Genomic DNA, 9384 nt, shown 5'->3' with positions numbered 1-9384 from the left:
GAGGGGTGGGAGGCAGCAGAGGCCACACTGCCCACTCAGGCGCCTTTGGAAGTGCAATTCCTGCTGCCAGGTTGTTTAATGATAAATGCCCTCGGGCTGCAAACAAGTTACTGATTGAGTGACTGTCCGTGTGAGGCTGAGGATGAAGAAGGAGGCAGAGGATGATGGAGAGCAATTCCACTGCTGGGGCCGTTCTCCCCTCGCAGCAGTTCAGCGTCGCTGACCTTGTTGTGGTAGTGGCTTATTTTTCCTTAAATGTTGGTGTGGGAATATGGGTAAGAGTCTTTTCTCTTGTTCATTTCTGCTTTCTTGTTTGAATGGTGGGGTTTTTTCAGGACTGGCTTTTTGGTGAAAGCCTCCGTTATTTTCTTGTAGTTTTCACTTGTGTATTTCGTGTGTTGTGCTGGGGGGAGCCAGGCTGGGAGAGCTGGGGGGATTCACCTGGAGAAGAGAAGGCTCCAGGGAGACCTCAGAGAGCCTAAAGGGGCTCCAAGAGAGCTGGGGAGGGACTTTGGATGAAGGGAACAGCTTCAAACTGACAAACGGCAGGGTTAGATGGGATATTGGGAAGAAATTCATCCCTGGAAGGGGGTGAGGCCCTGGCACAGGTTGCCCAGAGAAGCTGTGGTTGCCCCATCCCTGGAAGTGTCCAAGGCCAGGTTGGATGGGGCTTGGAGCAACCTGGTCTAGGAAGGGGATGGAATAAGATGACCTTTAAGGTCCCTTCCAACCCAAACTGTTCTGGGATTCTGTGATTTGCTCTGTTTTGTGCAAACCCTCTGCCCCTTTCACCCCCTATAGAAAGGCTCCTATAGCTTGGGAACAAGGTGGAATCAGCCATGGCACAAACCTCTCCCCTGGCCTCTGTGTGCTGGGTGTGAGCAGCTCTGCCCCTTGCCTATTACAGGGTGCTGGGCCAGATGCCCTGATAACACAAACAACCCTCAGCTACAGCAGTTTCAGACAAAGACTCTCCAAACCCATTTATTCTGCCTTGTGGAAAAATCCTGGCCAAAGCTGGGCCCTATTAGCCAACCTGTCTGCTCGGGATGGCACAAGGACAGGCACATCCTCCGTGCTTCCCCCTCTCAGGGAGCTCCCTTTGCCATTCATGGCTCCATGGTTCCTGGGGTGCAGCCACCCTTTCGTGTAATTAAGCTCGAGTTGCAGAGCTCCCATTAATTATCGAGTCTCCTGTCTCTTGGCTTCTCGTCTGGGAGACTTGGGTCTTGGTGTCTGGTCTGGGTTTTTAGGGAAAGGGTGCTCTGTGCTGATCTTTCCTCCTCCCAGTCTTCCTGCAGGGTGAACAGGAACACGGTCAGTGGCTATTTCCTTGCTGGCAGAGACATGGCCTGGTGGCCAGTAAGTAGAGACCTCTCTGTCCCTCTGTGGCACCCTGGGCACAGGGACATCCTGTGCACCACTGTCCCTCCCACCAAATCCCTTCCCTGCTTTCTCCACTGCCCACGCTTTCCCCCACCCTGCCCACCTCCTCCTGCCAGGATTTATGTCCTTGGAGCTGCATTTCCCTTCTCATTGCACAAAGGGTACTGGAGCCCACTGGGCTTGTCGGGCTTCCCTGAGCCTGGGGAGGGATCCTTGGAGTCCAATATCCATCTCCACTCTCCCTGTGTGCTCCTGGTGGCTCCAACAAATCATGGGTGTCCCAGGTTTGGTTTTTCCTTCTTATTTTGGTACAATCTTGACAAACTGGCTGTAGGTCCTTCCCATGTCTGGTACTGGCTCCTTGCACATGGCCACCATCCGGGCAGGGTGAGTGGCCACCATGGCAAATGCAGCAACATGTGGCTCCTCCTCATCCTCCTGAAGGCGAGAAAGTCCATCCCAAACCCACCAGGGATGTCCAGATGAGCTGGATCCATGGGCATGCTGGTTCCTAGGACTCACAGCTACCTGAGTTTTACCTATTAAGGGATTTTCTTGCAAAAAAGAAATCCCACGTGGGGGCCCTTTTGGCCACGCTTCGTTTCAGAAGTGGAAGGGATGTCTGTGCCCTGTTGCTCCCGTTCAGGCATTATTTTTCCCTGCCTCCTTTTCCTGAATTATCCCCTCGGGGCTGCGCTGGTGGGGAAGCACCAAAGCTGGTCCGTGCAGGGCCGTGGGGATCCAGCGTTTGGGCACCTGCAGCCCCTCCTCTGCTCCCGCAGATCGGTGCCTCGCTCTTTGCCAGCAGCGAGGGCTCCGGGCTCTTCATCGGCCTGGCCGGGAGCGGCGCCGCCGGGGGAATCGCTGTCGCCGGCTTCGAGTGGAATGTAAGAAATGTGCCGTGTCATTAAGGAAATGAGTTTGTCGCAGCAGATGGCCCATTTCACTGTCTCGAAAGGTTTAGGAGGAGCCGTGCAGGGGGGTAATTAACGCAACCCTGCTAACTCAGCTCCTCCGGCTCGTGTAGGGCGAGTTCGCAGCCAGCTCAGCTCCACGTGCTCAGGGAAAAGGACATTTTGGATCCAATTTCCTAATCCAGCCCCCGCAGACCCTGACAGGGAAATGACTGAATAGGTCACCCATTCCCTGCTTCCCTGCACGTTTAATCCAAAGTCCTTGGGTTCTGCAGCAAAAAAAAAAAAAAAAAAAAAGGCATTTGGCTTGTGTGGTGCTCAAGGAGTTGGTGGGAAATGTCCAGTCAGGAGCTGAAGGGCTGAGGGGAGCAGGTTCCTGCTGGCAGGGGTGCTGGGGGATCTCCACCAGAACCCCATGGCTGCAGTCTGAAGCCATTTGGGGCTGTAAATGTGCCCTCAGGGGTAATCCAGGACCGGGTCAGGAGCAGGGACAGGGTCTAGGAATGCAGTCAGTGTCGAGCTGCAGCAGGATCCATGTTTTTTTCTCTCTGTGCCATGTTCCTCCTTCCCAACAGGCAACTTATGCTCTTCTGGCACTCGCCTGGGTGTTCGTGCCAGTTTACATCTCATCTGGGGTATGTACAGCTGTCCTGAGCCTGCTCTGGGGACCTCTGCTCCCAGGAGGACTGTCACCACTGTCCCGTGGGACTCCTGAGTCCTGCCCTGGAATACTGCTGTCCCCTTGCCCCATCCCTGGAGGGTGGGCCCTGGACAGGGCAGTGATCTCTCTCTCCCCCCCAGCAGATTGTCACAGTGCCCGAGTATCTCCAGCGGAGGTTTGGAGGGGAGAGGATCAGGATGTACCTTTCCAGCCTGTCACTCCTGCTCTCCATCTTCACCAAAATCTCAGTGAGTAGCTCCCCCTTAACTTTGTCACAAATCCACAGCTGATTTCCAGCTATCAAAAGGTTATTTTTGGGCTCAAACCTTGTGTAGCCAAATCAGGGGAGAGCAGCTGCTGCAGGATGCTACAGGAGGCAAAAGTGGGACAAAAAGTGGGAATTTGTGGGCAGGTGCTCTCTGTGACACCCCATGAGTTCTTAGGCAGATCCAGCAGTGATGTCCATGTCCATGTGGCCTAGACAGGGCATGTCAGGATTCCCAAACTTGCCTTATAGCAGAGGTTGTGGGTGAAATGTGCTCTGAGGTCTGGATTTGTCTCCGTGCTCTGGCAGTGAGGCTTTCCAGCATCCCCAAAGGACCCAGCAGAGCCAGGCACTGAGTTGGGAATGCATTCATTGCTTTAGGGAGCGTGGGTGGGTTTTCTGAGCAAAGGAAGCCTTGCTGCAGCTGTAAGATATTCAAGCCTGTACAGATAGTGCCTGATTTCCAGGCACTTTTCCACAGGGATGTTTTCCCCTCATTTTGACCTCGTTCACAACTCCCCGTGTGCAGCCTCCGCTCACGCTGGTAACCATGGGAAGAGTTTATCCGAGGTAAAACAGCCAAAGAGCCTGTGATACCAGGTCTAGGGCAAGCAGGAGAGAGCTGGGCACAGACAGCCCTGGGGGGCTGGAGACAGCGAGACAGAGATCAAGAGCAAACAGCTCAGAAAACCTGGAGAGAAAACCTGCCCGAGGGAGAGCCGAGCTCTGATGGAGCAGGTGGATCCGACCTGGGCTCTGCTGGGGCTGAAAGAAAAGTGCTTTTGCAGGTGTCTGGCTGCAAGAGAAGTGCTTTTGCATGAGGCTGGCTGTGAGCAGAGGCTGGCTGAGGCAGGAGGGGCACTGCTGCTGGTGTGTGTCTCCCCACGTCGAGGCGCTCAGCGCCTGCCTCTGCGCTTGGCAGCTCCGTCAGCCTGGCTGGATGCAGCATCCCTCCCTGCACGGTGTCTCTGCAGCCCCAGGCCCTGGGCTGAGCTGTGGGGGGATCCTCCGGGTCCCCCTCCGAGGGATGTGGGGGCTGGAGCAGCCCACAGACAGGGCTCGCTGTGCACACCCATCAGCACTTAGTGCAAAGGGAGGGGCTGTGTCCCCCTCGGGCAGAGCCCTGCACTGAGGGGATGTCCCCGGCTCCAGGAGCCCCCTGTCTCCTTCCCAAGCTGCTCTCTGACCTTGGGCAAGGAGTTATGTTTTGCATTTAACAGGCAAGTTGCAGGGGAGGTGGCAGCCCTTTCCCCATCCCTGCTGGCTCAGGGCTTCCAGAGTGGCAGAGGTGACGCTGGTGACTCCATTGGTGCAGCTGCCACCTGTATTTCCCCCACAAAACCATGCCCTGTCCTGCTGAAGGGTGTTCTTCCCATAAAACTAATATTCTTTATATCCTAATCATATATACTGTTGAAAATCCTACAGCATCATTCCTGAAATCATCTCGGCTCCTGGAGCACCAGTTCAGTTTCCAAGTGTGGGCAGTGATGCTCTGATTATTCCCTGATGTCCAGTAAACTCTTGTCCCTGATTCCCCTCCTGTGTCACATCTCTCCCCTGCTCCCTTCAAAGACCCAGGAGGAGCCTGAGGGAGATGTTGGAGCACGTTTGTCTGTGGTGCTGGACCCTGGTTCTGTGATCTGCAGGGAATCTGTGGGATTCACACAGATCCCTGCTGGTGTTTAAAAGGAAAAGTTGGAACCTGGGGTAGGATTTCTGCTGGGGTAGTTTGTTCTTGATGGTCTGAAGAAGAGACCATTGGTAGTTTTGAAGTTGTCTTGGAGTCTCTTTCCAGACTATCACCCATGTCCCCTCTTCTCTTACCAGATGGTGCAGGGGGCTGTGCTTGGTCTCTTTGGTTTCCAGTCTCTCCATGGCTTTGCTCAGGGGGACACATGTCCTACAAACTCATTCTTACCTTGGGAGATGGTTGTGGTGTCAACCCTTGCCTAACACCAGATGACCCTGTAGATGACCCCTGGGCAGTGCCTGCTCCAGTGGGAACCTCTGCTGTTCTCTGGGCCCTTCTCAGCACAACCTTTTGTTTGGAGCCCGGTGGACACTCCCAAGCTCCTCTTCCCAAGCCTTTCCTCAGCCAGTGCTGTAGTTTCTTTGGTCTGCTGAGCTTTCTGTGATCTCTGAGTCAGGCAGGATGCAACAGAAGAGGAATCAGCCTAATAAGGGGATTATCTTGGCATCTGGCTCCATTCACAGCAAAGCCCACAGACAATGGCTGTTTCCAGCAGTGGGTTGGGATGAATGTCTGCAGACACAGGGGCGTTGCCAAACTGGCCCAGTGTCCCCATGTCCCTGTCCCCGGTGGTGGCCGCAGTGGGGAGTGTGGGAGGGGAGCATGAAGCTTTGAGCAATTAGGCAGGGCTGTCTCCTGGGGAGGTTCCTTTGGACCTTGCTGGGGGCTGCCTCAAAGCCCAGGATTAGCTGGGCTTTTCCTGCCCTCTCTCCCTGCAGATGTTGCATTTATGGATGGATCTCTGCTCCGTGTTCTCCCAAGCTGAGACACAGCACCAGTGCTGCTCCCTTGGCTCTTCTTTCGGGACAGGGGGGATGACAGTCCCTCCTCTACTGGAATCCCCCCTTTGTTGGACCCCATCTTTCCAGGTTTCATGGCAGGCTGCAGCAGGGCAGCCCAAAATCCTGCTGAGAGATGTCACCCCCCCAGGTAGGAACACAGGACGAGCCCCAGCCCTGGCAAAGAGCCCCTGGAGACTCCTCTGTACCCTGGGTAACTCGTTCTACTGAGGCTTTGGCTTCACCAATTGTTAATCCCAAGCTGTCTCCAAAGCCCATTTTCATTGGGAAGGCATTAACAACGTTGGGTAAGAACAAGTTTCCAAGTGAGGTCACCGGTGGAGGCAGGGACCTCTCTGGATTATGAAGCCTGACTTCAAAGGCTTCTCCCCTCCTTTTAAGGTTGAAAGGACTTATTTTATGAATAGGTCATGCCTGGTTTTAATTAGCTTGTTTTTGTGTTTGGGATGTCTTATTAACAACTCGGTCACATGTGCTTTTATTTTTTCCCACCCTTGCAGAATTAGCAGGAAGGGAGGTGGAGGTACCTCTGCTTCCTCATAGCAAAGCCTTCGACTCATTTGCAGACGACTGCAGAAATGATTAAGCATTGAGAAAGCCAGGAGAAGCAATTATGAAATATCTTGTCCAGGGATGAATCTTCCAGCTGGGCTGTGGGGAAGGGTTGCTGGAGAAGCAGGAAGTCACAGGGGAGAAAAACTTCCTGGCAGGGCGCTGACATGACAAGTGATGGATCCCTCCAAGGGACGTGAGGAGCTCTGGAAGACACCAAGGATGCTTGGCTGGCCCTGTGCTAGGAAGATTTAAAATATTTTGTGTTCCCACTTCAGGTTGTGTTGTGAGGAGGTGGCTGAGGGCCCTTGGTTGAGGCTTTTTTGCCTCATGTCGCTGAAGCTTGTGCCGTGTGAATGGTTTAGGTGTCCTTTTGTAGGGTTCTTGGTGGTATCAAGCTGTGGTTGCATTGCATTTGTGGAGGAAAGGCATCAAGGAGCCACTGGTAGAGGTTATGGCATGGTTCCCCATTAGTTGGTTCCTCTTCAAGAGGTCATTGCAGGGCTGAATTCCCTCTTGGTGCTCACAAGGACTCTCCCAGACACGTGGCCAATCCCAGGTGCAGCTGAGGACACGTAGAACCTCCCTTGGGAATGCCAGGCATGACTGTGGTGTAAAGGCTAGTTCAGATGTCATGGAAGAGTCCCTGAGTTAGGATCCTCAAGATGGTGGTGTAAGTGCCCTTCTGGTTGGTTTGACTTGATTTAACCAAGGTTATGCCCAACGCTGTGGGTTCACCTGCTGGGGAATGGCTTTTGTGCTGTGCTGAAGCTGGACATGGGCTCACCTACTGGGTTTTGGGCTGATGGAGCCAACACACACCTTGGCTTTTGCACTGCATGATCCAGCACAGCCCCTCTCCATCACTGGAGGATGGTCCTCAGCTCCTGTGTGGGAGCATCCCGGAGCAGTGCTGGGAGGAGGGAGGGCAGAGTGGGGGCAAGGAGGTGTGATATGGGAAATAACACCAGTCCTACACCTTACTAATCCCAAGAGACTGCTCCTGCATGATTGGGCAAGACAGCCCTGCTGCTGGGGGATGGTTTTTGGGAGGTGTGTGAAGAGAGATGTCAAATCAGAGCTGATATCTTGGCTGTGGGAACCCATCGTGGCCCCGGGCGAGGGTGTGGAGTCGGCTTGTCTTGCCTCTTCCTGCCCCTTCTGGCCTCATTCCCTTCTCCAAACAAGGTTTTTGTGAAGATGGCCCAGCTGAGCGTGGGGATGGCTGAGCTCAGCTCTGGGTGGAGGTGTGGTGGTGGCACTGCCACTGCCACTGTGCCTGGTCCTGCCACGGCATTGCTGCTTTTGTTGGAGGAGCTGCCCCAGCTCCGAGTCTCCACTTTAATCTCATTTCCTCCAAACCATGACAACCCCCCTGTGTGTACAATGACAGCTGGAGCTGCCTGCTCTGCTCCTCTGGGGCTGTGACACCCATCTGCAGCAGTGACAGGGCCACCCACCTGGGACCCTCGGCTTCAGGAGTGTCCTCCTGGAATGTGCCATGTGATGTCAGAGAAGGCTCCATGGGCACCTCATTGCGGCCTTCCAGTACTTAAAGGGGCTTATAAAAAAGAGGGAGAGTGACTTTTTATGTGGGCAGAGAGTGATAGGACCAGGGGGAATGGTTTTAAATTAAAAGAGGAGCGGTTGGATATTAGGGAGAAATTCTTCCCTGTGAGGGTGGGGAGGCCCTCCTGGCCTCAGTTTTCCCAGAGAAGCTGTGGCTGCCCCATCCCTGGAAGTGTCCAAGGCCAGGTTGGATGGGATAGGGGAAGGTGTCCCTGCCCATGGCAGGGGATTAGAATGAGATAGGCTTTAATATCCCTTCCAACCCACACCATTCCAGGGTTCTGTGTCCTCCCTGAACCCACAGAGCTGGCTGTTTCCCTGCTGTGCTGCTCTTGCAACAGCCCTTGGGTGGTGGATGTCACCTGTCCCAGACCTCCTGTTCCTTCTTCCACTCACAGACAGACCTGTATTCGGGGGCCCTCTTCGTGCAAGTCTGCCTGGGCTGGGACCTCTACCTCTCCACTGTGCTCATGCTGGTGGTCACTGGGCTCTACACCATTGCAGGTAGGTCGCTCATCATCCACTGGCCTCAATTTTTCTGCTTCTTTTATTGAGCCACACCACTTACCCTCCTACTTTTATTTTATTATTGTTATTCTTTGGAGGTTCCCCGGGGTTTATACCAGTGGGGTTCACATCCCTGCCCCAGCCAGCATCTGAGCAGCCTCCTGGAGAGTCAGCTCAGGTGATGACTCAGCCCATGACCTCTCCTTTGTCTTTACATCTTTTCATTTGTAATAACTCCTCCCCCACCATGTACTTAAGCACTTTCTTGTGTGTGCACCTATTTGTAACAGCAATAATCAGGGCTTCTCCCATTACAGGACTATTATTATGGAATCTACAACCCGAGAGCCCTTGACCCAACTCCTTTCCCTCCCTCTTGCCCTGCCCTCAGTGCAACCTGCTGCCCTCTCTCCACTAAGCTTTCAGGAATATTTCTTGCCCGTGCTTCCCCGTTGTGGGACCAGCTATTTTTGTGCAGGGTCAACAAATAATGTTTCTTCTGTGATCCAGAGGTGATGAGGGTTTGGAGCTGGAGCTGGAAATCGTGGGTTCCTGGCTCCCAGCCCCGCTCAGACCGTGGGACTGTGTATCCCTGCCAGCCCTTTGGGTTATTATGTTTGCTGGGACATTCCCTCCCCTGATAGTGGCAGTGGAGACACTCGGCAGTAAATTCCCTCGTTATCTCACCCCGGCCATCAAAAGGGGAAACAGTTTAAGTGTATCCATAACAGGGTGGATTTTGCAAGACTTTGGTTTTAAGCAAATCCCATCTCGGGTTTTTCCTGCCCACAAGGCTTGTTGTGATGTGAGGCACCTCAGTGTGAGCTCAGGCAGGTGTGATCATTGCATCACCTTGATCCTGAGAACATCCCTCCAAATCCCAGGCAAGGCCAGGGATGGTGCAGCCCTGAATTCCCAGGATGTGATTCAGTGACTGGGGTTGAAACTCATTCAATTCTTGACCCATTTTCCTTAGC

At 53.8% G+C, this 9384-nt stretch overlaps 2 protein-coding genes across 6 annotated transcripts in view; one reads left to right on the top strand and one right to left on the bottom strand.

Moving 5' to 3' along the window:
- SHMT1 (serine hydroxymethyltransferase 1) overlaps window positions 1–9384 on the bottom strand; it is a 147212-nt gene that overhangs the window by 32209 nt on the left and 105619 nt on the right. The window lies entirely within an intron of this gene.
- Window positions 124–9384, top strand: part of SLC5A10 (solute carrier family 5 member 10) — a 39772-nt gene continuing 30511 nt past the window's right edge. Inside the window, exons 1-6 of one of the 5 annotated variants that reach the window (XM_051778095.1) lie at window positions 126–275; window positions 1291–1362; window positions 2169–2273; window positions 2876–2935; window positions 3102–3209; window positions 8299–8404. In XM_051778095.1, coding sequence (XP_051634055.1) covers window positions 162–275; window positions 1291–1362; window positions 2169–2273; window positions 2876–2935; window positions 3102–3209; window positions 8299–8404 — 565 coding nt within the window. In that variant the 5' untranslated portion in view covers window positions 126–161. Of the gene's footprint in view, window positions 276–1290; window positions 1363–2168; window positions 2274–2875; window positions 2936–3101; window positions 3210–8298; window positions 8405–9384 lie in introns of all 5 variants that reach the window. The other 4 variants (XM_051778104.1, XM_051778113.1, XM_051778122.1 and 1 more) reach the window with 4 other exon arrangements.

Source organism: Manacus candei, unplaced genomic scaffold (assembly GCF_025592945.1).
Source record: "Manacus candei isolate 608988 ecotype Guabito, Panama unplaced genomic scaffold, ASM2559294v1 h1tg000002l, whole genome shotgun sequence".
Lineage (NCBI taxonomy): Eukaryota > Metazoa > Chordata > Aves > Passeriformes > Pipridae > Manacus > Manacus candei.
Note: the sequence above shows the minus strand (reverse complement) of the source record. Positions and strands in the feature narration are given on the sequence as shown.